Genomic DNA, 23,554 nt, shown 5'->3' on the forward strand with positions numbered 1-23,554 from the left:
CGGTCACATGACGGACGCGTTCTGGAGGGGAGTCCAAAACTTTGCTGACAATATTACTGACTGATTGGCCATGCCTCAAGTTCGACCTACTCATATTGATCTTGCTTCAATCCTCGCAGAGCCTAACCCTTCTGTCGATCTGCGCTTGCACGCATACGAAGCTTCTACGTCTAATTTTCTCAGAGCGGTCACCAACTATGCAAATCGTGCAGTAGCAGAGATCACCAAACACAGGAATGCTCAGGAGGCGGACAAGAAACGTTTGGCCGAGAAGACTGTTGCAGTCAAGGCTGAAACTAATCAGTGCAAGGTAAAGGAAATTGAGCTGCTGGCTGGTAAGTGGTCATGCTTGTCGTGGTGTAATTGTGCAGCAGTGACGTCTCTCAGTAATGGAAAGGGAAAAGGAGGAACTCCGAGAAGCCGAGACATCAATTATCGCTCTGAAACGTCAACTCGCATCCATCCGCGAAACTTGCCAGTCCGTGGATGCGGAGATAGAGCAGTATCGTGCTCTAACTGCCAATTTAAAGCGAGGTAGGCATTATTGTTGTAATTTCTTTGCTTACGCTGATTAGACTACCTTCTGCAGAAAAAGATCGAGAGCGGCAGACGTTAGAGATGCATGCAGCACAAACAGGGCCTGAATTAAATGCTTGCGAAACCCGTCTACGTTGTCATATCGAGGGAATAGAGAAGGACCGGCTCCTCATCCGATTTACACACATAGACAAGACTGACATTGACCGTGAGTTCAGCTTCGTGCTCGATGTTGCATCCAAATCAACTCAAGGTACGCAATTTAATGGCCTATCTCAAAAGGTGGTACTTACAGATGCCAACCAGTGATAACGACCACACCTCCACTGCCTAATCTCCCCATACTGCTCAATGAACTAAACGAAACGAGAGATATCTTCCGGTTTATCAAGTTGATGCGCTCGGCGTTTGCTCAGTTAGTAGAGCACCATTAGGAATTTTATCAAATCTTATATAACATATCCCACAACTTTTGTAATAATCTCCAAGAAAACTATAAATTTACATGTACATATCACCTTGCAAGCTTCTATGTTACTCATCGTCTCCTTCTCCCCAACCCGTCCGGTCTCTATGGCCTCCAGAACTTCCCAGCTTTCCCTTGGTGCGGCTCTTACGGCCACCCAGCTCCTTGTACATTTCTCTCATCTCCAACTTGCCTGGTCGGCTTTGTGTAAGCTCCTCTTGTCGCCATTGCTCCTCTTTAAGTTCTTTGGGCGTTTGATAGCCCGACTGTGACGGTGAAGTGCGGCCCGAGCCTCTCGAAGGCAACGGTGATGATGGAGGCGAGCGATTTGGCACAGATTTAATGTAGGTCATCCGCTGAGAATAAATCATCAAGTCATGCAACCAAACACAGGAAGATAAACTACCCACCCAATTCTGCTTTGACTCCCTTCTGGTCCACTTTCCAGGGGGAAGATTTTCGTCATGGAAGTTTTCCTTCCTATAATGCTGAAACCAAACTTGTAACACAGCAGATCATTAGCATACAGCACGCTAGATAATATATGTTTGACTTGCTGTAGTTCAGTGTCTGACTCTTATTCCACTTCCTCGATACCCTAGCGCAAGTCGCGAGCTCAGATATCCCAAGCCATCTGAAAATTCTTTGCGATACTTGAGTTGGAAATGCCTTTAGGGGGTCGCTCGAGAGGCCCTTCAATGGCAGTCCACTCGACGAGCGAGTAAGACCCCTTCGTGTTGGTGACACAGGGCGCGATGAGGGGCGTGAAGGTCCCCTCGACCTCGCTGGCGTCCCTGGCAGTGAGAACTTGAGAATATATTGAGTAATTGATACTAGAGTAGACGGTATGGAGGCATACCACTCCAACGAGCTCATCATCTGAGTCATTCTCAGGCTGGGATTGCCTGGAAGACAGATATTGCCCATTCAAATCATGAGTTTGTGATTGCGATTTAAGCACGCCTTGTAGCAAACTCATTGTTTGCGCAGATGGTTTAGAATCTAGATGAGGTGAAGTAGAGACGAAGCTTTGGATTTAAACCACAGGCTGACAAAATCATCATGATATCATCTAGCCACAGCCACAGCCCACAGCCCAAGTGTGGTCATGTGACTCATAACAATGTCGATAAACTCCAATGAATTCACTATTGGACAAAAACAGAACGAAGTACCGTAAATTATAATTAGGCCTCATGACATGTTCATAGCACTTTTAAACCGACTTGAATAGTTGCCACACACCCTTTGCATAGCCCACAACCTCGTCTGCACCGAGCTTGCTTTCCCCAAATATCCGATCCACAAAAGTGATCGGCACCTCGCCAACGGTGTAGCCCAGCGCTCGTGCCCTCACCATCATCTCCATCTGGAACACGTACCCCTTGGACTGTGTCAGCGTAATGATATGCCGAAGGACGGGCAGTCGGTACAGTCTACACCAGCATCAGGTTTTAGTCTGCTTTCCCAGACCAATCTACGTACCTAAAACTGCCCGTTAGGTCGCTCACGCCGGGGTTGAGTACAGTAGCAGCCAGGAAATTTGCCCCTCGTGAAACTAGTTTGCGCTTCAGGTCCCAGCCATGCACACCACCAGGTTGAGCTTCAGCGAGGTACGGAGTGGATGTTGAACGATATCGCGTTCCTGTCACAATGTCGAGGTTGTGTGCTTGTTGTAATCTGCACATTGTTAATGAGGAAAAGTTAGGAAAAGAACAACACACCTGATAAATTGCGGAATGAACTTGGGCTGAGGGGATGGATGCACATTAGAACATGTGTGTCAAAGGATGTTGAGGCACGTACATGATGCGAAAAGTCGGCGTCCATTATTATCACAAAGTCACCAGTGCAGAAGTCGAGCCCATGTATATATGCAGTCCTGCACACAGGTCGACGATGTATTCGCTTTTGATTTTTACCAGTACTTACCCGAGTCCAAGTTTCCCTGCCCGTGGTTTAAGAAGCTTGACCAACAATAAGTCAAACCTCGACGCGTGATTCATTTGCACTCACTATTTTGTCCTCGCCATAAACCCTTGCCAATTCAATGGCTACTTCTTGTGTCCCATCCGGACTCGCATCATCTACGACAATGACCTCCCATGCGAGCTGACTGGTGTACTCAGTCTGGCTTTCGGCATGTTAGGTAGACAGAACGCACTGTTCCTCAAAGACCTTCGCCAGCAACCAGATAATAATCGGGAGGTTCTTCCGCTCATTGTAGGTTGGCAGGATAACTGAATACTTGTGAGTGTTTGGCGTGTTATATTGGCCTTGCATGTTCAGCGACACTGTACTGGCGAAAGGGTTCATTACAGTCTTGCAACCTTGACGGCAGTTAGCGTGCGAGTTTACAGCGTCGGCTCTTCTTCACATATTACTTGCACGTTATTATGATATGGCCTCCTTTGAATTATCCTCGTTGCTTTCACCATCGATGTCGCCCTCAAGCACTGATCAAAGCACGTCTCCGTCTATTGCGGCGCTCAAGTCTCTGCTCACTACAACCCTTCGTATCACGACGACCGATAATCGAGTGTTTATTGGCACATTCATGGGCACCGACCAACTTTTAAATATCATCCTCGTCAACACTGAGGAGTACATTTTGGGAAACGAGGCTAGTCGCTTCGTCGGCCAAGTTATGCTCCCCTGGCGCCTTGTCCTTCATGTCGAAGCATTTGACCAACAAAGTACTTCAAATGGCAAAGCAAAGGATGACAAGAGCTTGTATATCTAAATCGCAGTTCGAGGATACATGCACTAAATGACTTGTCCAAAATGGTATATCCATTGTCCTGTCCACTACTCCTATATTCATGGGTATATGTGACAGAAATTCATGATCTCTCCTTCTCCTGGAGGAGCCCTTTTATTCACCGTCTGCTGTGAGGATCCAGCCAAAGACGGGCATTTTGTGGGCGTCGCTAATGATGCGCAGGGCGGCTCTGTTCCGCGGTGCAGGATTTTTCATCCCCGGCTAGCGCGCTAGCCCTTGTATTTGTCCTTGTAGATCCACGCCATCCCTATGTCACTAGCACCTTGTTCGACCTACAGAACCACGTTAACGTATAATTTGCAAGAATTACGCTGGTTGCACTTACAGCCGCGCGATACCACTTAGCAGCTTCCTTCTTATCCTTCTTGCACCCTTTGCCATTGGCTAGGCAGAAAGCGAGACCTTCTTGCGCATCTCCGTCACCAAGGTTGGCAGCAACTCGATAGTAACTCTGAAGATTGGTTAGCATAAGTCTAGAAAGAATTAGTGGCAACGCACAACTGCCATCTTGTGGTCCTTAGCTACACCCCAGCCATGAAAGAAGCACTGCCCGACCTCATAAATTGCTAGCACGAGCTCCGACTGAGGAAGATTCATCAGCACGTCCATATACAGCCCCACAGGCCAAACTCACTCTAACAGCCTTCACGTCCATGCCTTCCCTCGCTTTGCCCAGATCATCCACTGCGCTTTCCGCGGCCTTTGTTAACCACTTGAAAGCATTTTTCTCATTCTTCTCGCACCCCCACCCGTGCCTCAGCGTCAATCCCCACAAGAGCATCCCTATCCCACACCCACCCTGTTCCTTTGCACTTTTCTCAAAGTAAAATGCACTGTCCTGCAGTTTGTTGGCCTCGTGGTATTGTATCCCTAGCTGAAGATACTCCTGTGGAGTCGAAGGCTCGGTGGAAGGTGAACAGTTGCCCGGCGGGGAAGGTGAATGAGCAGGAAATTTTGAATTGCCAGTTGGGGATGGAGAGCCATCGCTCAGATGGTAAAATGAGTATGACGTGGAGTACAAGCTTGTTGGCGAGCTTGGATGTACAGACGGCGGGCGAGAGGGAAGCTGTACATGGGAGGGGGATGAGAGAGCTGGAGAAGAAACAGCATAGTTTGGTTGAAGATAGGACGCTGGCGAGCATGCATCGGACTGTGGTGTAGGCGACAAAAATTGGGTTTCAGGAAAGCTTATGCCCGTCTGTGGCGTAATTGGGGTAAATGAAAGTGGGGTATGAGCGGTCCGTGGAGAACGGGTTCTTTGTGAATTTCGCTCAAGAACCAGGCGCTTTTGCTCTTCAGAAGAGAATATTGGCGGTCTTCCTGGCCTGGAGAAGTTTATGCGGGGAGTAGGGTCGACTATGGGTGACCTCCCGCCGGGTTTTGGCTCATTAACAGCGACCTGCTTGTCGATATCCTGAGGTTTGGAAACCACGACAGTTGGAACGGGAGTGCTTGAGTTGAACAGACGCATGTTATGAACCGAGGGTTGTGTGTTCAACACGTTCGCGGAGCCACTGGCAGGTTCTGCGGTGGTATGCCAAGCACGGTGGCTGTCTGCAGAAGCGCCGGGGGTGTGACTTTGCAGTGAATACATACTATTCTCTTCATAATACGACGCAAGCTCGTCATAATATCCATTCGGTTCGTCCGTCAATGACAGAAATGACTTCCTGTTAAGATAATCAGCATTGCTAGCTGTCGAAATACGGAATTGCGAGTGCAGCAGAGGAGATTCGGGCACTCTCGGGCTAGTTGCATATAGCCCCGGCGGAGAAGTTACATGCAGAGTCGAATCCTGGACCTTCAACGATGCTGGAAAACCAGTTAACCGAGAGGAAGATTGCACTGGCAAAGAGGAATTAATGGCAGTAACCTGCTTCTTAGCTTCGTGTTCTTCTTTTCGTTGGACAGCCTGTCGTTTGGACGAAGTTCGCCGAACCAAGGTGTCTAGCGGTGATGAGTGAGTCAAGCGCACTTGGTTCTCATGCGGTGCCGCCATGATACTTGCAGTCTGAAGGTAAGTGAGGATCTCAGGTTACTAGGGGCAACATGTCGCATATTGATAGCTCCACCGTCCATTGGTGCATCCGACTTAGCGGGCGTGTGGCAGATCACCGTATGTCGCGCCTTTCGATGAATCTAAAACATTTATGTTCTTGTCTGTACACACAATAATGATATATTTAACTCCAGACGCGACATTGCTATGTACACAAGCAACCTACGCAGCTTATGCGGAAGCATACGGATGGATCATGCCCCGACCCCTTAGCGTCAGCTTTTGGCCCTAGCTGTCGCGACAGCCGATGTCACCATGTCAGGCATAAATATGCTTTCACTCTAAACCTCGACCGCGAGGACGTTCTCCGTCTATCAAATATTGCCGAAGCCATGCATTCCCGCGTGTCAATAAATAGCCGTTTCATGAGATCGTCGCACTGTTTCTTGAGAATTCTTGACCAGCTCGTCGCGATCATCAAATATAGACTCATGACCAATCTGTCTACGAGGCAAGTTGCATCGAGTCTAATCATCAAAGCCTCTTGAGTTCAATTGATCGAGTAGAACATAAAACAAGGTGAAACAAACCGTTGAACACCAGACTAAACTTGGCTATAATCACTGAATGTGCAGGCCGCGATACCTACTATTGTGTCAGGTAGTCCCCCGATGTCAAGCTCAACACATAGTAAAACAGCAGCCTACGCGTCAGAAAATAACAATCATCCTGCAGTCTCACATGTCAAAAAAAAAACCATCTCCGCTCGCTCTCCCATCTCCTCCAATACTTCGCCAAATCACTGGCACGAATAGTATCTGCTCGTGGCCAGGGCGTCGTGATGCTTGATGTATGGAACGTTCGCGTCCACCATCAGCGCTACCATTCTGACAATAAGGTCGAGGCTTATCGAAGGATCGTGAATGCGGTGAAGCAGAAATATCTGAATCGCGCACATAGGGTGTTGATTGGGCCTCACCCATGTCGTGTCGTAGACCACAATCGTATGGGCTTTTCACAATCAAGTTCATCCCTGATCTTGGCAATGGATTTGAACTCTCTGTCATACGGACGGATTACTTCGGTGACTGCGCATGAGCCGATGGTGCTTGTCCTCCACAGGATTTTCGCGTGCAATCTCCGTGTTAAGAATGGCCAAGATGTGTGTATCTGTGAAGTACGTTTAATGAACGACGATGTAGGATGAACGTACATATATTTAAATGGTCTTGAAAGTTTTGACAGAAATGCAGAAGGATTGATTGTAAGCGGAACATGAGAGGAAGTTTGAGAGCTTCGTGAATATGAATCCATCTTCGTTGTCCTTGGCTCTGCTCTATGATAGCACACTTAAGTCAAGTTGTCAACAGACAACACGACGGGGACCAAACACGTCACTATCAAGGCTCGGTAGCCACTGCTTGCTGTTTGCATCAACATCCAAGCTCCAAGCTTCACCCAGGCACAAGGATCGCCCATTCAAAACTCGAAAAGAGTGGGTATGAACAACCTGTGTACGGGGCCACAGGCTAGAGTATCATCAATAAGTCGTAACACGTAATCAAAAATCGCTTTTATACATTATGCTCTTCGACATAGCATGCACCACCTTGGCGCTTTTGATAACAAAAGTAAATGTAAGCATGGGCTGCTCCGATCCAACTGTAAGCACATCTACTCAGCCTTGTAGTCGGGGCGCAGCGACCGCACAGTCTTGCCGGCACGCCAGATCTCCTGGTCGTCGATCTCCTTCAGCTCCTTGGCCAGATCTTGGCGGTACGTCGAGCGACCGTTGAATTCGAGAGACTTGCGGGTCTCCGTGCCGTTTCGCACACTCTCGTACAACTGCTCAAATATAGGAGTGTTGGTCTTCTCGAAGATGGGTGCCCAGTCAAGAGCACCGCGGCGAGCGGTCGTGGAGCAGGCGTTGTACATGTAGTCCATGCTACAAACAATGAGAGAAAGGTATGTGAAAGGAAACATACACTTACCCTTTCTGTCCAATCAAGGGGTATAGGGATTGAGTGGCCTCCTCAACAGTTTCGTTGAAGGCTTCCGAAGGAGAGTGGCCGTTGGCACGGAGCACTTTGTACTGCGCACAGAACAGACCCTCTGATACACCATCAGCTAAGAACATGCATATCTTGCCTTGAGAATAAACTTACGGATGGCACCCATGAGCACACCACGTTCACCATAGAGATCGGAGTAAACCTCCTTCTCAAAGGTAGTCTCGTACATGTACCCTGAGCCGACAGCGACACCGAGAGCAACAGCCTTTTCCATGGCCTTACCCGTGACGTCTTGGAAGACAGCTACACTAGAGTTGATGCCACGACCCTCCTTGAACAGGGTGCGGACAGTACGGCCAGAACCTTTGGGCGCGACCAAGATGACATCGACGTCTGTGGGAGGTATAACCTTGGTGTCCTCCTTGTATACAACCGAGAAGCCGTGTGAGAAGTAGAGGGTCTTGCCCTTGGTGATTAGAGGTGCAACGGTGGACCACGTTTGTGATTGTGCGGCATCAGAGAGAAGGTTCATAATGATCGTGCCCCGGTTGATGGCTTCTTCGATGGGGAAGAGAGTCTCTCCAGGAACCTAATAGCGTACCAGTTTTACATCAGATGCCTGAAAGCCGAAGCAGAGGTGAACATACCCAACCGTCCTCCATGGCCTGCCGCCAGCTCTCGCCATCTTTACGGACACCAACGATGACATTGAGACCGTTGTCACGAGCATTCAAGCCTTGACCGTGGCCCTGAGAACCATAGCCAATGAGAGCAAGGGTATCATTCTTGAAGTAATCTTGGAGCTTCGCAAGCGGCCAGTCACTTCGCTCGTAAACAACCTCCTCGGTGCCAGCAAAGTTGAGCGTCTTTACGCCCCGAGCAGCGGACTATGAGACCGTCAGCACTCATCAATCACGCCAATACTTTTTTTTTACCTGGAGGGCAGGTTTGCGCCAGGTGCCTGCTAAAGCCTGACGAGCGAGTAAAGAGTAGGACGCACTCTGTGCAGGCTTGGCTGCAATTTTTGCGCCTGCACGAGGTGCACGACGAGAAGCAGCACGTAGGGCTGAAGCTGAACGAGACGCGAAGGAGGCCATGTTGAGTGGAGAAAAAGTTGGAAGGGTGCCTTAAGAAGCTCTCCGTAAATTTTAGTTGTGCTTACCGAGTCACTCGGCCGGTCTCGTCCGACATGCCAGCGAGGGTCACGTGCAGCCAATGATTGTGTTGGACATGTAAACACGCTGGCTTACCATAATCTGCATCAATACCAGTGTCCGCGATACTGAAACACCAGCTTTCAGGATCACTGTTCTTTGGCGCAACAGTCAAGGGACGACAGTCTTCACTCAGTTACAGGACACTAGGAGACTATGAGTCTGACTAACCTTCCTGCGCGACGAATCACTGTACACACTTTTTTTTCAGGATGCAATAGATGTCAACAGTATTGATAAAATGAAACACGCAAGCAGTCCATGAATGAATACATCCATCATATCCCGACTTGTCTTCTAGGCGTCTGACCAACCCGATTGCCTGCAAGGCCAGCATGTCTCGGTGTTCCAGGCACAATGATCTTTGAGCTGCTTCCACTCGAAACCTTGACCGCGAGAGCTTTCTCTGCCTCTTGCCGTGCATGACTGGAACAAGCATGAATAAAATAGCCATTTCGTCAGATCATCGGTCACGTACTCTTCCCTTTGCTTCGCGATTTGCGATTCTAATTCAGCTTTTCTAGAGAATTCTCGATCGGCTTGTCGCCGCATCCCACGATCATCGAAGTCCTTGAATTTGACCGAGTAGAACACCGCACCGAATTCAGCTATAATCATCGTTTGTTTTTCGCCAAGATGAACGTATAAGACAAAATGTCATACCTAGCCACATGGCATCAATCGCAGTGACCTGGGTCATGTACTCCTTCGAAGTCAAGATCAACTCGTGGTAAACAACATATGTGGGGGTATCTTGGTCGCCGTCATCAGCGAGACTTAGAAACAGACCAATCAATCACATACATCCAAGGCCGTAAAGCGCACTCGTAGGATGCAGATGCGTCGGGAGACCAGTGCGAATATTTACATACTCGCCGATACCCTTCACACGTGCACATTGGTGGAAATAGCCAGCAGTGATAGCTTTCCTACGAAAAAGTTAATACGATATAATCGATACAGTCATTTTATAATACCTGACGACATCAAAGTCTGTGCCAGCAGAAATGATCTCCATCTTCTGGAACTTCATGATATCCTCCAACTGGGCCCTTACCTCACGGGCTTTGCGGAGCAGTTTCGGATGCAGAAAATGACGCGTAGCCCAATCATCACGGAATCTACGAGTTGTAATGAGCACCCTGTGGCGGTGATAAGGTGAACAAACTAACCCGTGGCTCTTCCACTGGTTGAAAACATTCAACAGTGTCAAATGGTCGCTCTCTGGTACGTTGAACTTTTCACGTGCGGCATCTGCCTCTTCCATCCTTTCTTTTGGTCTGTAGAAGATGCTTGGCACCGAAAGCATGGACACTATAGTCAACATCTCTGCTGAGCATCTCATCTCCACGGACGCAATAAGCATCTTGGCCATGGAGGGCTCCATGGGAAACTCGGACATTTTCCTACCTACAGGCGTCAAATCGCCAAGATTATCTAGCGCGCCTAAAACCCAAAGTTGGTACATTGAATTTATAATATTGGCTTGGGGAGGAGGGTCCATAAAGTCAAATTCAAGAAGGTTCTTGACGCCAAGAGACTTGAGGAGCAGAACAGTGTTGGCGAGATTAGTGCGCTGAATTTCTGGAATAGTATTCGGGAACATCTCATTGCGAAACGCCATCTCTGTATACAGGCGGTAACAGAATCTGCACAAAGTTGAGGGAATTAGTGCCGTACAGCCAAAGTGAACACATACCCGCTGCCTGTACGGCCAGCACGCCCAGTTCGCTGGTTGGCGTTGGCTTGGCTGACCGGCGTGATCTGCAGGGCATCCATTCCGACCTTTGGGTTATACACCTTAAGCTTTGAGTAGCCCGCGTCGACCACATAAATAATTCCATCAACCGTCAAGGAAGTCTCGGCAATGTTAGTAGCTACGATGACCTTCCTTCGCCCATCAGGAGTGGCTTCGAAAATCTTGGCCTGCAGGTCGGCAGGCATCTGTGAATAGATTGGGAGTACTGCTAGAGGGGCGGGCTGATCAAGCTGTGCCAGTCGCTCTATATAAAATATTTAGGAAATGGTGTTGTGAACATCTGGTACTTGCATACCGTTAACAACCTGGCACGTAATTTCGATGTCTTCTTGGCCAGTCATAAATACGAGGATGTCACCGGGAGGGAGCGAAAGATGGATTTGGAGAACCTGCTTCACAGCACTGTCTACGTAGTCCTCGCAAGGTGATTTTGAATGAAACATCTCCACCGGAAACGTACGACCAGGAATGGTGTAACAAGGGGCATTGCCATAGAACGCAGAAAACTAAGATCACGTCAATCTTTCATTGCCAGAACATTTATGGGATATGCTTACCTTGTCAGCATTCATGGTTGCCGATGTAACAATGAGTCTTAGATCTCTTCTCCGAGACAGAACTGGAACAAATGATGAGCCCAAGGTTGTTTAGCCGGATGACAACGGGGCATACTCTTACGAAGCAAACCCATGAGAACATCAGTGCTTAGTGAACGTTCGTGTGCCTCATCCAGGATGATTACACTGTAACGGTCCAAATCACCTTCATTCAAAGATTCTCGCTGGAGAACACCGTCCGTCATGTCTACAAAACAAGATAAGTCATGTTGGAGACGAGAAAGATGACACTGTACATTTGATCTTGGTTTCTGCCGATGTACAGTCCTCAAAACGGATCGCATAACCAACGGTAGAACCAAGCTTGCACTGAACAAGGGGTCAACACAAGAACCAAGAAGATCAATTTGACACTTGCCTCCATCTCCTCAGCAACACGCTTTGCTACAGACATAGCGGCCACACGACGCGGCTGAGTACAACCAATGAGACCGTATGCACAGTACCCGTCCTCATAAAGGAACTGCGCCAACTGAGTGGTTTTCCCAGAACCAGTCTCTCCGACGACGATGACAACTGCAGAACACAAATGTTAGAAGTGTGGACACAGCTGCACAGCATAAATCTAACCCTGATTTTCTCGGATGACCTTGAGAAGCTCATCTCGGCATGCAAATGCAGGCAGGTACTCTCTCTGCTCCTTCAGTGTCCTGTTCTTCGCAAACGAACTGACCCCAATGGAAGCCTTCAAGTGGCTAGCGAACTTAGAATCACCCTTATAATCCTCTTTCTCACCAGACTTCGCCTGTGCTTCTGCCAGAGCTGCACGAAACATTCCAAATGGACTACGTGAATGTCCAACTCGAGCTGCACCACAAGGGCAGAGAATAACCACATACCTTCAGCTTCGGCCTCCTCGTCCTTCACACCCATGATGTTACCGAGTTGTGTACCACCAAGAGATGCAAGTTTAGCGGCTGCCTTTGCCCTCTCCGCCTGTTCTCGCTTCTCTTTCACAAGAGCGCTCCCCTTCTTGGAAAAGATCGCCATGTCGCTCGTAGGGTCGCGGATCGGATTGATGGGCTCGAGTTGCTTCGTGAAAATTGTCTTGCCATCCAAGAAAGGTGGCTTGATATCATGCACCATGACATGCACCGTCGACTCGGATTCGTCTTCGAAGTCGAGATCGACCTCCTTACGGGTCGCAACACCGGAGGTCAGCATCCGATTGGCTTCCCAGAGGTCGTTGTCTGCATTCTACAGAAAAAGTCAACAACTTAAAGAAGAGATGGAATGCATATCAAGTCTCACATATTGCGCTTGCCTGGCCGATATTCTCCTCTACAAAAGATTTAAGCAACACTGAGCTGCTCACAGATGTGAATCACATACCACTTGTTTTTTCGAGATCTCGGCGTCCTTCAGTGCAGCGAGATCCTCATACTGTGCTAAAGGGTTGTGTTCTTCGTCTCCAGCGACACCACCTTCTTCTGCTCCAGTATACCAATCACGGTCCAATCGCAGCTGCTCTTCCTCCCATTCCCCCACATCGACACCAAGGAGTCCATCATCCTCGGGGCTGCCGCCTCTCGGAACACGCGGGGTCGGTGCATCCCAAGCACGATTCCTTGCCCCTCCCCAGCCAGATCCCTCGCCTTCCTGTCGTCTCGGCGTCGAATCCCACCCAACATTGGGCACACGGACACTAGGTGCATCGCGGTTGCTACTACTGCGCTCTGAGCGGGGTGTAGAATCCCAGCCGCGTCCATTTTGCCGATCCCTGTCATGGTCTCGTCGAACCCATCCCCTATCGTTGTCCCGATTTGATCGTCGTTGGAAATCTCCCAGTCCTTGAGAAGCGTGAGACCGTTGCTCCCGCACGGCAGTGATCCCTTCTAAGTAGTTACCTTGTGGTCAGAAACGATGTGCCACAGCGGGATATCAGAATCGTACCTTTCTGCTTCTCGCGGTTTCGTCGGTATTCCTCCAAACGGGCTCGTGCGGGATCGGACAGACCGCCTGGATGAGACGGTGTCTCTTCTCCTCGCTGCCTTAAACTATTTCCTCGTCCGACTGGCAAACTGGGGACTAGACGCAAGGTAAGAGGGGATTACGAAAGTTGCAACATTATCGCACCTTTAAAAAAAGTGTCATCACTCAGCCTGGATTTTTTTCGAGGGCCATTTTCAGATAGAGCCTGTTCTCTCTTTTCCTTTGCCAGTCGATCAAGACCAAGTAAAGAGCCTCGAGGAGTTGGCGGTTCAATTGGCTTCGCAGGCTGACGGAAAGTGTGCCTCTATAGATTATAAGCAATTATATAGAACACTGAGCGCTGATAAACGCACGGTATCGTTCCTCACGAGACCGCCTTGTCGGATTGGGTCAGGCTCGAGCACCTCGCTATCATGGACTGTTATACCCTCGACGGGACGAGGAGCAAGCCCAGAAGCCTCCTGCTTGACATGTGACAAGATTTCGTCATGCAGTTCGGTCAAAAAGGAATCTTGAAACTTGCCAAACGCCCGAGCCGCTGCAATAAAGTGTTAGCGAACGTACCTGGACCTCGGTGCAGTGAAATTCACCTTTGGCGAAGCCTTCCGAGGAGTTGGTTTTGGCTATGTCGATAACACGCTCTGCAAGCAAGTCGTTTGGGTTTACGAGGTTCAATGCTCGTGAAAGTTGGATGGCAACATGGTGCTTGAATCCATCGTCCGCATTCGGAGACATGACCCGCCTAATTTAGTCCAAGTTGCCTAGTCGTTGAATTGTTTAACGAGGCTGCCGATGCACACAGGCTTTAGCACTTGAACACTGAAGCCTAACTAAGGCCCTGCACATGTGGTTGTAGGGAGACAAATATAGTCTTACGTCAGCGGCTCGCTCACACACAGTGCCACCGGCACATGCTCCACAAACCTAAGGCTAGGGAACTAGGACAGTCGTTCCTTCCACACTCGTGATTTTAGCAAACGATGGACACCTTATTTCTACCATGGTTGCGGGCATGGCTAAGCATGAAAGCGTATGCTCTCTGGATGTCTCTGGTTATTCGAGATTTCGATCCGCATGCATCACAGTGGCACTCAGCAACTGCGAACATTTACCTCGACTTTTTACAGTGACAAACCGTCCATTCTATCTACACGTCTCTATACGTATAAAACCGCGGTCTTTTCGCTACATCATCAATGAAGTGTGTCATGCATCCGAGGCGCACGATTCGAGAATTATTCTGTCTGAGCACAGCTGGCCCAGATCAGAGGTGTACAGGCATCGGAATGTTGTCGGAATGGCACACGCATCGTCAAGAGTTCTTAGTGAGGGTCCCACCAATAGATGGTCCTTGTGGTGCGTTTTATTTTTGAGCCCTTGTGTCTTACTGCTCTTAGGGTGTAAATGCTTAATGGTATCACGAGTTAATTGTACAATTTTAACTCAGTTCTCCACGGCACTCGCGACTGAAGCACTCATATTTCCTATTTTACAGAGAGCGCCATCAGATATCCTGGATCCATATGACTGGTCATGCAGGTGACCAATATGGAGCTCACAATAGGTACTGTCTTCCAAGACAGTCAGTAACTTGAATTGGCCGGCGGTCGAACGCTGCACTTTTCCACAGCTTTCTCGTGAGATCGGCAGTCTCTTTTGCGAGTGCGCCACTTTATGTCTGGGTGTTTCTCCGTCACTAGCACATGTTTCCCTGTCATGGGCTCCTTCGCTATCATGCCGGCACTTGTATCAACAAGTTTTTTTTTCGTTGTTTCCGAAGGGGGTCGACTCCCAACCCAGGGGCGCCATGACTCCCGCTTTGCCGCATGATATGCTTCACATGGACTCATCACGAGCTCAGAATTATCTCCCCGTCAGGAGTCAGGGATGGGTTTAAATATGGAGACCAGGCAGGGGGTCCTACTCTTGCCCTCCCTGGACATACATCGTCAGTCTGGTAGGCTGTCTTTCACCATGAAGCTCAACACTGTCAATGTCAGTTTCGCTCTTGCTTCGCTTGCCGGATTGGCTTTGGCAGGTGCAGTCTATACTCTCGACGACAGCATTGTCGGCGAAGACTTCTACAGCTCTTTTAATTTCGAGGCTATCCCCGACCCAACTGACGGGCGTGTGTATGTCTACCCCGCACGCAATTTGTTCTGTTTCTTATTGAGTGACAGGACATATGTGAACCAATCAACGGCACAGATGCTCAACTTGACTTATGCCACGAGCAACACCTTCATCATGCGAGCAGATGACACTACAGTCTTGACCGCCAGCGGGCCGGGCAGGAATTCAGTCAGGATTCGGTCCAACAACCAGTACACGCAGCATGTTGTCGTGTAGGTGATCCCTCACGAATATCTCACCGACTGATGAACTTCGATGACAGCTTTGATATGCTGCACATGCCCGAAGGATGTGGGTAAGCCTCTTTTCTTCGTCCGAGGTGTTCTGTTGCGCACTTATCTGAACACAGAACATGGCCTGTAAGTAGTTGGCACCGACGGAGTAAGCTTATAGTAACGGATCATAGGCTGTCTGGGAAACCGACGAATCTAATTGGCCTGACGGTGTTTGTTTTTTCCCCTGCATGCACGTGATAGCTCTAACCCTGATGTGGATCCCTTTGCTAGGGTGAAGTCGATATTGTGGAAGGCGTGAACAATGTGGAGCCTAACCAGTCGACACTCCACACTAGCCCTAGTTTGTTCAGTGTAATTTTATGGATGTGCTATTTTCAACTCCTGTTATCACGCAGACTGCACCATGCCAGCAAACATTACCCAGTTAGGGTATGTTTCGAACTGGCACTGCACAAAACCGTTTGACTAAGGTTCTGATTGTGTAGCACCGCGGTTGAAACTGACTGTGACACTGCAGGTGAGGCCACCATTGTTCATTTCCATCTCTCACTAAAATGTAATAGCCGATGGAAATGCGGGCTGTGGTGTGCAGCTCACGGAAGACTACAACAGTTTTGGTCCAGGATTCAACAGCATCGGTGGAGGATGGTGCGTTACTGCAAACCATGATTAATACTCCTGTGCCTTACAGGTCCTTCTGTAGGTATGCTATGGAGCGCACAGATAGCTATATCGCGGTATGGTTCTGGGAGAGAGATGACGATTCCGCTCCATCCGATGCTACCAGTGGTGCAGGGACAATCGACACCACCTCCTGGGTAATGGTCCTTACATTTGCCAGATTAATTGCTTACATACCATCTGACTACCAGGGAACTCCTGCCGCTTACTTCCCTAACACCGACTGTGACCTTGCAACTCACTTTGATGCCAACAACATTATCATCAACTTGACATTCTGCGAGTCTTGCCTCACTTGTAACGTTATGCCAGGCTAATGCAACGTACAGGTGGAGACTGGGCAGGCAACGCAGCTGTCTATGCTGCCTCTGGATGCCCATCGGACTGCGTAACTTACGTCGACAGTAAGTGCTCACCCACCGACGTCTAGTACGACTACAAATCCCTTATCACTATCCGCAGGCAACCCTACCGCGTTCACAAACGCCTACTTCCAATTCTCGTCCATCAACATCTACACGTAGACCATCGCCGGAATGGCTGTGAAATAGTTTTTCACAATAAACCATCTTGTTGTACATGTGTAATGAAATGTGGTACATAAACCAGATGCCACTGAGTTTGAGAATATGTAAGTAATGACATCTTATTACACAAGGGTTCTGTCATAGTGTTGTCACCCAGACTTGAAAGTTCACAAGAGATGTCGTTAGCTGGGCTGGCGCTCATCTTGCAGCCATTTGTAGGAGGCCAGTTCCCAGAAAGAAAACATAAGTCGGCAAGTTATGTAAGTCAAACCATGAACTCTTAACTTCCGACAATGATCAATCCGCGGTCGTACTGGTACCGTTGTTACTGGGCATTACCTATTACCCCAGAAATTCGTGGAATCCGATCGAACGTTGAATTGAAACAACACTGTCCTGTTTTATCTCTGACAATTGGCCTAGTGTTCCTGCAAACGGCTGTGATTATCAATATGCGTTATCTGGTTCGACTGATCGTGTGTAAGTAATGCCTGAACACATGATGCTGAAGAATCGGTCTTTGTATAAAACAGATGTGAATTCGTCGTGTGAGGAATCAACGGGGATCACTTGGATTAATGAGTTATGCTTCCCTGGTAATCACCGAAGGATACCCAGTCCAGTGGTTACACATACCGCCTCTTCCCTCTAAAATCTCCATATCGGTCTGCTTTGGGCATCCGCCCGAACTTCGGTTCCGCAGTTTCTGGAACGGCATGAGCTCAATTCGTGAAAGAGACTTCTTGCGAAACTCACTGAGTATGTCCTTGTAAACCGCGGGAACTCCTTCGCTCCAAACCTCTCGCCACATATGGGCACCTCCGCCAACATTCCTATCTAGGCCATACTTCTCCATAAATGCCCTTACATCAAAGCCTGCACGCTTGTCCTTCGCAATCATGTGAATAGACAGACGGGAGTGTTGGGGGAGGAGTAAAATGGTATAGCGGTGATATGTAGTCCCACGTTGCGGGTGAGGAGGTATATAGGCAGTATGGGTGTTCAGGTTTGGCACTGGGGAAGGAGAAACACTCGAAAGAGGGATGTTCGGTCTGAATAAGAGGTCAGTCGACGAAGTGAAGGGAGAGCCCATTGCTCACTGAAGCCAATGCAGATACGTTTGGAATGTTTGATTGGTCTCATCAGGAAAATCTGTTACTGGTGTCAGTGCCGGTCACATTGTAGTTTAACACCGACTGACCCGGATCGATCATCAAAAGAGTATATAGTCGCTCTTCTGGATGAAAGACGGTTGTATATATCTTAGGAGGCTCTACAGTCTGAGACATTATCAGCAGAATGAATACGCAAATGACCTACAATACACACCTGCTCCGGAAGAAGGAATACTCCTGGTTCAACGTGCTCGTACACGGCTTTTGAAACAGCAGCCTGAAGCCCTGTATTGGACTTTACTTTTGGGAAGTTGACCCGAAGATCCAACGAGGGATGAATATGAGGCAAAACGTCTGGCACAACTTTCATCTGGTGGATACGTTCCATCTACAAAACAGGAGATTGAGAAACATTACCGAACAGTTCGATGCATACTTACCAGCAAGTCTAGTGCACCCTCTTTCCTCCACCGCTGCTCCAAGAGGTGTCTGTCAACAGCTTTGGACATGTCCGCTGAAGGACTGTGAGCATGACACAACGTCCAGTCAGGGACTTGCTTACCCATTCCATTGGCACATTTCCACCTCACTTGAGGAAAATTTATCTCGCTCTGCACTTCTAAAATTCTCAGCTTGTTCTCCAGCACCAGCAACGCGTGCTGGTCAGGCTGAGGTGTCTCCTTTTCACGTGCAATAGCTCCCTCCAAAGCCTTGACTTCATCCTTGAGCACTATTGAATCTTCTTTGATGACCTTCAGTGCTTCATCGAACGCAGGAAGCACACCAAATGCAAGAGGCCTATTCCATTCACGCGGATGTTGCAGCGAAATTCTAGGCCGACGTGTTCTAATTGCTCGAGACTGCTTCTTTTGCGGTGTCACGGGTTCTCCAGATGACTGAGACTGCGAGCCGTCAGTGTCCACAGCCGTCGACGCGAGAGCTACTTGTTTTGTTGTACTTCGTCGCGCAAGACCAAGAGCTCGGGGTTGGACGTGACGTAGGGCTAGCATTACGACGGGATTATGCAGCCTACACCTTCGAAGAGAGGGTAGGGAGAACGAAGGCTTTAGTTAAAATGAGTGAACGAAATTTCTCTTGAAACTAAGATCTGATTCTAGAAAAGGAAACTTCTTGAAAGCTTTGCTCAGATTTAAGCTTAGAGCTACACTGACTGCCGCATCAGGGGCATACTTGGTGTGATAAATCGAATGGATAGCAAGAACGTATACAAATCGTATATATTAGTGTATCAATCAAGTAATGGTATCGTAGATGCAGTGAGATATAGGAGCACGATATAATAAATAACTGCAAGGACAACAAGTGGATTAGCATGGAGAAACACCAAACACCATGGACATAATATTACGTATAAACAAGAGTCAAGAGTAGGAAACAATTATGCACGACGAAGGAATACAACAGCTCACGCGATATATACACCGATAACAACAAAACAGACACCCTAGAAAGTGGAGAAACACAAAGCAGTGCGGGAAAGACTAGCCGCAACCCGGTCCTGCCGGAATCGATATTGAAACTCTGCAATTTGACTCAGTATGGAGCGGCAAAGATACAGAGTGACACAAACCTCCATCTCGTACAACGGGATTCTGACAGCGACGACGTTCTTCTTGTTCTTCTCGTTCCATTTCAATTTCGTACGGTGCCTTGTACCCAGGTATCCGGACACCGATCTTTGGAGGTGAATGTTTTGGTTCCCAGCGACCACCGCCTGTTGCCTTACAAATAATACTGGACCTCCGTAGTGGATATGCATCTAGTTCGCCGTATGATGGTTGGGGGACCTCGAATTCAGTAGGAGATAAGATAGAAGTGGGTAATGGAAGATGTCCGGTGCTGAAATGAGATGAGCTCCGGGAAATGCGAACGGGCCGAGAGGGGGGTGCTGGGCTGTCCACAGGAGATGCACAAACAGACGAATTGGGAGAGGGAGCTCTAGAATCTACCGGAGACTTGACAAGCATAGGAGTGGATGGTCTGCCGTCTGGAGTGCGAGGGGAATTGCAGCCGTAGATCTGGTCCCAACAGTCGTCGCAGACCTTCTGTACGAGAACTGGTGACGTTGGACTATCGTAATTTGAGACGGGCACATTCCGCGGAGGATGAAGGAAATCAAGATTGGAAACGTCAAGCAAATGGGTTGAACGGGTAGTGCACTGGTGGCAAAAAACGCCACCGCACTTTCTGCAATGCTGTTATGTACAATTAACGTTTTGGACTAAACTAAGATGTAAAATTCGAGCTCACATGACGCCGTTCAAGAACCGAGAACTTGATGTGGCAATAAAAATTATCACATGTGGTAGCGAGAGAATCAGGCTAAGTGGGGTAAGGTCAGTATACTGAACAACGGAGTGTGTCAGCATCGAATTGCACCTTCCAGAGGCTCCTTGGCAATAGAACTGCCAAATGTTCATTAGTGCGTGGGGGTAAGGCAAGATAGAGGCGCGAGTCGGATGTTGGGGAAGACCCTTTACAAAATCTGTCAGAACAAAAATCCAACATGTTTCTCCCGACAGTAATACCTTCCGCAAGAGAGGAGGCGTCAGAGGAGCATTCTGATTCATTAGAAGTTGGTGAGCCAGCGTAGGCCATCGTAGAATGTGCCTTTGCAGCAAGGTTGGCAAGTACAGTAGCAACTTGAAGAACAGACATGGCGAAAGAAACTGGTGGAGAAAATAATGTAAGGATGAAATGTGACGTGCACTTAAGCCGCAATACCGAGCTCATCTTTTCCGTTGCGACAAGTTATATCGAAACCCCATCATTGTCGTGGGAATATCTGGGAGACAACGGCGCTATTTCGAACCTTGAAAAATTGTACATTTCTAGTATATTGTAATTAGCCGACCCAGGCCGACCCTTGCAACAACCTTGGCTGGAGCCGCTCAAGGCCGCTCGACGGGCTTCTTATCATTGGAGGATTTGGTGGAAACGAACAAAACCCAGATCGATTTTATAACGTATATCAATGCCACGGAGTTTCATGGAGTGTCCGTCGAAATGACATATCCGGGCAAATCCTTGGGAACCAAACCTTGCTCGAGATCTAGAGCTGCATCATGGTTGGTTGCTTTATGTAAGTCAGCGATATCTTCCGGCCGCTCTTCCCAGCGCAATCATTTATGACAATGTGTGTAATATACATGCTACCGGAGGCTATGTGCTGAGTAGCGCCGGGGCCGAAGATTGCGTTTTCAATGTTTATCCGCGATATACATATACTGTCGTGAGAAGGCTTAGAGCCACTGCAGATTATAGAGATGGCAAGGTGAGCGACTCAACATTGTAAGTAAAGACAATTGTTCATACATAAAGTGATGAATGTTTCCAATAAACAGTAGGTGTGACAAGTAGGGTAAAACTCAAAAGCAGCTAAAGCTAAAAGCAGTACATACGATCTCACGAAAGCACAAGCGAATGATTAACCACGGCGTCCTCCTCTCGCGCTGTCAAAATGCTCATCCAGAAACCGTCCGCCGCCTGGCCCGCGTCGCGAATTCTTCGCAGCCAGTGGAGATTCTGCGAGACGCCCGACAGGGGCGAGATTACGACCAATTGGTGTGATGTCAGGGCCGGAGGAGAGGTGGGTAATTGGAAGTTGCGAATCATCTTCTGCACCTCCCAACAGATGGTGGCCAAAACGACGGTTTGACATGCCCTCGCTAGGTCTAGTGGGCGTGTGGAACAGCTCAGGACCGCGTCCCTGCCAGAAATTATTCTTTGGTGTTGCAAAGGGAGCGCCAAATCTGATGCCGCGTGAAGGTGTCGAGGTTGGATCAAATGGAGATTCGTCAGCCATAAATGGCTCAGCACAACCAGGCGTCGTTGTGTACACACGAACACTTTGAGAGGAGAGTTGTGGTGTCTGTGGACCAGGCTGGGAAGATGTTTCATCCCAGGAAGAACCAGAGGAAAAATAAGGGCCTGCCCTGCGGCCAGGTGGGGTCATGGGTGGCCGTGGAGACCTGTTCCAAGGAACTGCTGGCGAAGGGTTGAGGCCGGCGTGAAAGAAGGGTGGGTCGTAGCTTTTATCATGCCTCAGTTTCTCTTCAGTTGGCACAAACATCGGCTCGAATGACGGTAGGATATCTGGAGGGGGTGTTTTGGCACAACTGCCACAAAACCAGGGATCTTCCTCCCTGCCCAATTCCGCGATACTTCGAATGCCAATGCATTGTAGGTGATACCAAGTATGACATCCGTCACATTGAACCAACTCTCGGCCATCATCACTGCCTCGACAAATACAAACAATTTCATCGTCGATGTCATCGTCGGTGGATTTGCGCTGCGCTCGTCTAAACGAGAACTGTCTAATTGATCGCTTCGATAGCAATGCAGTTCTGGCATCAGCTGGATCGCTCGGAACAACGGATACCGTGGTTGGACCACGATCTCGATTCTGTGAACGAGCGAGAAGAGGATACGTTTTGCCTTTGCCGCTACCGAACCCGGGACGCGCTGTTTGATTCTGAAACAAACTCTCTTCGTCGTCTTCATCATCCGAATTCCGGCTGAGGAAATTTTCGATGTACCGCAAGCGTTGTTCCTCCTCCATTTTGGAATAATCATCGCACTGCTCCGAACGTAAGCGCCACGGAAATTGGGTATCCGGCCAGTTTGGAACATCAACAGTTGCTTCCGACTGCAAGGGAAAGGTACTCTGGTCCTTTGATTCGTCCATGGAAGGTGTCTTCTTCTTTTTCCGGTAACGCTTCTTCTTCGATGAACTTAGTTTATTTGGACTGGGTGGATCAGGGGGTCCAATATCCATCAAGACTCTGCCATATCCTTCCACCTCAACTGGAGCTAGCTGTGACCGTGAGGAGGAAACTTGGGAGGAATTCCGGAATGCAGACAACCTGTTCTGTTGGCGGAGCTCCTGCTCGCTAACCAAAGGAAGTGCTTCTGGCTCTCCTGAAGGATTCGGGTCCCCAGGATTCACAGGTCGCAGCAAGTCCATGCGCTGGATGGTGAAATGGTGAGAGGGTCAGCATGCCCGAGGCCAGCTGGAACCAGTACATACATAGCGATCGTAGCCTCCTGCCATCAAACTTTCTTCAAAGCTTTCGTCAGAAGTTTGCTGAAATAACATCAACCGCCGGCCTTTGATAGGACTCTCCGTTACCCCGATCGTTGCGGCGGCCCGCTGTCCTTCTATGCCGTCTACATCAAGAGGGGGCGGCGACTCTATATGCTTTGCACGCTTGAGATAATCAGGCCTCCGTGCTTCCGCTTCTCGTGTGAGGCTGATCTGATTCTCTAACAGCTGTGCACGGATTCGAGCCATCTCCCCTCCGACCTCTTCGGTAAGTTCCTGTGATGTGGGATGTGGTGAAAATATACTGTTAGACGAAGGTAGGAAGTCGGTAGATGAAGCTTGAGATGCTGGACGTTTTCTACTTGGCGTGGAATTTTCGGCCTCCACTGATTGGTGCGTACTGAATGTGTTATCTTGCGCAACAGAGATATGAGGACGGAGAGAATGATCTGCTGTGCCCCCGACGGGTCCATCTA

At 48.8% G+C, this 23,554-nt stretch overlaps 11 protein-coding genes across 11 annotated transcripts; 3 read left to right on the forward strand and 8 right to left on the reverse strand.

The window, feature by feature from the left end:
* Positions 1–43: 43 nt before the first annotated feature.
* On the forward strand, positions 44–1,043 carry BJ212DRAFT_1363761 (chromosome segregation protein Spc25-domain-containing protein). The gene is made up of 4 exons (XM_041335997.1): positions 44–335; positions 388–534; positions 590–790; positions 844–1,043. Exons 1-4 carry the CDS (start codon positions 71–73, stop codon positions 969–971), a joined length of 741 nt encoding a protein of 246 aa, XP_041191907.1. The 5' UTR covers positions 44–70; the 3' UTR covers positions 972–1,043.
* A 1-nt stretch (position 1,044) lies between these two features.
* Positions 1,045–2,041, reverse strand: BJ212DRAFT_1463516 (uncharacterized protein). Its single transcript, XM_041338950.1, has 4 exons — positions 1,863–2,041; positions 1,531–1,810; positions 1,414–1,502; positions 1,045–1,359 (listed from the first exon to the last, which is right to left on the reverse strand). The coding sequence occupies exons 1-4, from the start codon at positions 1,980–1,982 to the stop codon at positions 1,072–1,074; spliced, it is 777 nt and encodes a 258-aa protein (XP_041191908.1). The 5' UTR covers positions 1,983–2,041; the 3' UTR covers positions 1,045–1,071.
* Positions 1,994–3,351, reverse strand: BJ212DRAFT_1363768 (glycosyltransferase family 2 protein). Its single transcript, XM_041335998.1, has 8 exons — positions 3,168–3,351; positions 3,020–3,119; positions 2,936–2,970; positions 2,810–2,885; positions 2,728–2,753; positions 2,489–2,683; positions 2,080–2,439; positions 1,994–2,014 (listed from the first exon to the last, which is right to left on the reverse strand). Exons 1-7 carry the CDS (start codon positions 3,317–3,319, stop codon positions 2,220–2,222), a joined length of 804 nt encoding a protein of 267 aa, XP_041191909.1. The 5' UTR covers positions 3,320–3,351; the 3' UTR covers positions 1,994–2,014; positions 2,080–2,219.
* A 98-nt stretch (positions 3,352–3,449) lies between these two features.
* BJ212DRAFT_1237025 (uncharacterized protein) lies at positions 3,450–3,740 on the forward strand (the record flags this gene model as incomplete). Its single annotated transcript, XM_041329546.1, has 1 exon — positions 3,450–3,740. A coding segment is annotated over one exon (291 nt), but the record flags the coding sequence as incomplete, so codon positions are not given.
* Positions 3,741–3,994: 254 nt separating this feature from the next.
* Positions 3,995–4,686, reverse strand: BJ212DRAFT_1274292 (uncharacterized protein; the record flags this gene model as incomplete). The annotated part of the gene is made up of 4 exons (XM_041331147.1): positions 3,995–4,057; positions 4,111–4,236; positions 4,284–4,367; positions 4,420–4,686. Coding segments are annotated over 4 exons (540 nt in total), but the record flags the coding sequence as incomplete, so codon positions are not given.
* Positions 4,687–7,458: 2,772 nt separating this feature from the next.
* BJ212DRAFT_1274439 (6-phosphogluconate dehydrogenase) lies at positions 7,459–8,893 on the reverse strand (the record flags this gene model as incomplete). Its single annotated transcript, XM_041331156.1, has 5 exons — positions 7,459–7,729; positions 7,776–7,896; positions 7,950–8,385; positions 8,444–8,683; positions 8,732–8,893. The coding sequence occupies 5 exons, from the start codon at positions 8,891–8,893 to the stop codon at positions 7,459–7,461; spliced, it is 1,230 nt and encodes a 409-aa protein (XP_041191912.1).
* Positions 8,894–9,138: 245 nt separating this feature from the next.
* On the reverse strand, positions 9,139–14,184 carry BJ212DRAFT_1363816 (P-loop containing nucleoside triphosphate hydrolase protein). The gene is made up of 21 exons (XM_041335999.1): positions 13,909–14,184; positions 13,672–13,856; positions 13,463–13,622; positions 13,280–13,414; positions 12,719–13,221; positions 12,638–12,667; positions 12,226–12,583; positions 11,957–12,148; positions 11,745–11,902; positions 11,623–11,695; positions 11,442–11,573; positions 11,327–11,388; positions 11,065–11,275; positions 10,710–11,013; positions 10,183–10,659; positions 9,988–10,131; positions 9,815–9,939; positions 9,674–9,763; positions 9,489–9,618; positions 9,211–9,436; positions 9,139–9,156 (listed from the first exon to the last, which is right to left on the reverse strand). Exons 1-20 carry the CDS (start codon positions 14,051–14,053, stop codon positions 9,289–9,291), a joined length of 3,762 nt encoding a protein of 1,253 aa, XP_041191913.1. The 5' UTR covers positions 14,054–14,184; the 3' UTR covers positions 9,139–9,156; positions 9,211–9,288.
* A 1,108-nt stretch (positions 14,185–15,292) lies between these two features.
* Positions 15,293–16,892, forward strand: BJ212DRAFT_1482185 (glycoside hydrolase family 16 protein; the record flags this gene model as incomplete). Its single annotated transcript, XM_041340375.1, has 13 exons — positions 15,293–15,450; positions 15,499–15,663; positions 15,714–15,746; positions 15,801–15,810; positions 15,858–15,896; positions 15,958–16,027; positions 16,083–16,116; positions 16,173–16,204; positions 16,251–16,335; positions 16,391–16,505; positions 16,560–16,665; positions 16,698–16,772; positions 16,831–16,892. 13 exons carry the CDS (start codon positions 15,293–15,295, stop codon positions 16,890–16,892), a joined length of 984 nt encoding a protein of 327 aa, XP_041191914.1.
* A 560-nt stretch (positions 16,893–17,452) lies between these two features.
* BJ212DRAFT_372876 (phosphatidylethanolamine-binding protein) lies at positions 17,453–19,132 on the reverse strand. The gene is made up of 7 exons (XM_041343045.1): positions 18,573–19,132; positions 18,451–18,524; positions 18,225–18,398; positions 18,097–18,175; positions 17,996–18,047; positions 17,652–17,926; positions 17,453–17,601 (listed from the first exon to the last, which is right to left on the reverse strand). The coding sequence occupies exons 1-7, from the start codon at positions 19,018–19,020 to the stop codon at positions 17,522–17,524; spliced, it is 1,182 nt and encodes a 393-aa protein (XP_041191915.1). The 5' UTR covers positions 19,021–19,132; the 3' UTR covers positions 17,453–17,521.
* A 343-nt stretch (positions 19,133–19,475) lies between these two features.
* On the reverse strand, positions 19,476–20,539 carry BJ212DRAFT_1274411 (FYVE zinc finger-domain-containing protein; the record flags this gene model as incomplete). Its single annotated transcript, XM_041331155.1, has 4 exons — positions 19,476–19,552; positions 19,602–20,226; positions 20,282–20,353; positions 20,411–20,539. The coding sequence occupies 4 exons, from the start codon at positions 20,537–20,539 to the stop codon at positions 19,476–19,478; spliced, it is 903 nt and encodes a 300-aa protein (XP_041191916.1).
* A 456-nt stretch (positions 20,540–20,995) lies between these two features.
* On the reverse strand, positions 20,996–23,549 carry BJ212DRAFT_1363857 (uncharacterized protein; the record flags this gene model as incomplete). The annotated part of the gene is made up of 2 exons (XM_041336000.1): positions 20,996–23,003; positions 23,064–23,549. Coding segments are annotated over 2 exons (2,031 nt in total), but the record flags the coding sequence as incomplete, so codon positions are not given.
* Positions 23,550–23,554: the final 5 nt, after the last annotated feature.

Source organism: Suillus subaureus (assembly GCF_016647635.1).
Source record: "Suillus subaureus strain MN1 chromosome Unknown BJ212scaffold_21, whole genome shotgun sequence".
NCBI classification, from domain to species: domain Eukaryota; kingdom Fungi; phylum Basidiomycota; class Agaricomycetes; order Boletales; family Suillaceae; genus Suillus; species Suillus subaureus.

Excerpts from the sequence above, each read along its gene's own strand:
- BJ212DRAFT_1363761 (XM_041335997.1), top strand. The coding sequence starts at position 71 with ATGCCTCAAGTTCGACCTACTCATATTGATCTTGCTTCAATCCTCGCA. Across the intron at positions 535-589 it reads AACTGCCAATTTAAAGCGAG|AAAAAGATCGAGAGCGGCAG; the intron begins GTAGGCATTATT and ends TACCTTCTGCAG. Across the intron at positions 791-843 it reads TGCATCCAAATCAACTCAAG|TGATAACGACCACACCTCCA; the intron begins GTACGCAATTTA and ends GATGCCAACCAG.
- BJ212DRAFT_372876 (XM_041343045.1), bottom strand. The coding sequence starts at position 19,020 with ATGCTAGCCCTACGTCACGTCCAACCCCGAGCTCTTGGTCTTGCGCGA. Across the intron at positions 18,176-18,224 it reads TATTCCTTCTTCCGGAGCAG|ACTGTAGAGCCTCCTAAGAT; the intron begins GTGTGTATTGTA and ends ATAATGTCTCAG. Across the intron at positions 18,048-18,096 it reads TCTTTTGATGATCGATCCGG|ATTTTCCTGATGAGACCAAT; the intron begins GTCAGTCGGTGT and ends CACCAGTAACAG.
- BJ212DRAFT_1363768 (XM_041335998.1), bottom strand. The coding sequence starts at position 3,319 with ATGAACCCTTTCGCCAGTACAGTGTCGCTGAACATGCAAGGCCAATAT. Across the intron at positions 2,684-2,727 it reads TTCATTCCGCAATTTATCAG|ATTACAACAAGCACACAACC; the intron begins GTGTGTTGTTCT and ends AACAATGTGCAG. Across the intron at positions 2,440-2,488 it reads GACCTAACGGGCAGTTTTAG|ACTGTACCGACTGCCCGTCC; the intron begins GTACGTAGATTG and ends ATGCTGGTGTAG.
- BJ212DRAFT_1463516 (XM_041338950.1), bottom strand. The coding sequence starts at position 1,982 with ATGAGTTTGCTACAAGGCGTGCTTAAATCGCAATCACAAACTCATGAT. Across the intron at positions 1,811-1,862 it reads ATGATGAGCTCGTTGGAGTG|TTCTCACTGCCAGGGACGCC; the intron begins GTATGCCTCCAT and ends TATATTCTCAAG. Across the intron at positions 1,360-1,413 it reads GGGAGTCAAAGCAGAATTGG|CGGATGACCTACATTAAATC; the intron begins GTGGGTAGTTTA and ends ATTTATTCTCAG.
- BJ212DRAFT_1363816 (XM_041335999.1), bottom strand. The coding sequence starts at position 14,053 with ATGTCTCCGAATGCGGACGATGGATTCAAGCACCATGTTGCCATCCAA. Across the intron at positions 12,149-12,225 it reads CGAGGAGGCCGAAGCTGAAG|CTCTGGCAGAAGCACAGGCG; the intron begins GTATGTGGTTAT and ends TGTTTCGTGCAG. Across the intron at positions 11,014-11,064 it reads TACGTGCCAGGTTGTTAACG|AGCGACTGGCACAGCTTGAT; the intron begins GTATGCAAGTAC and ends TATTTTATATAG.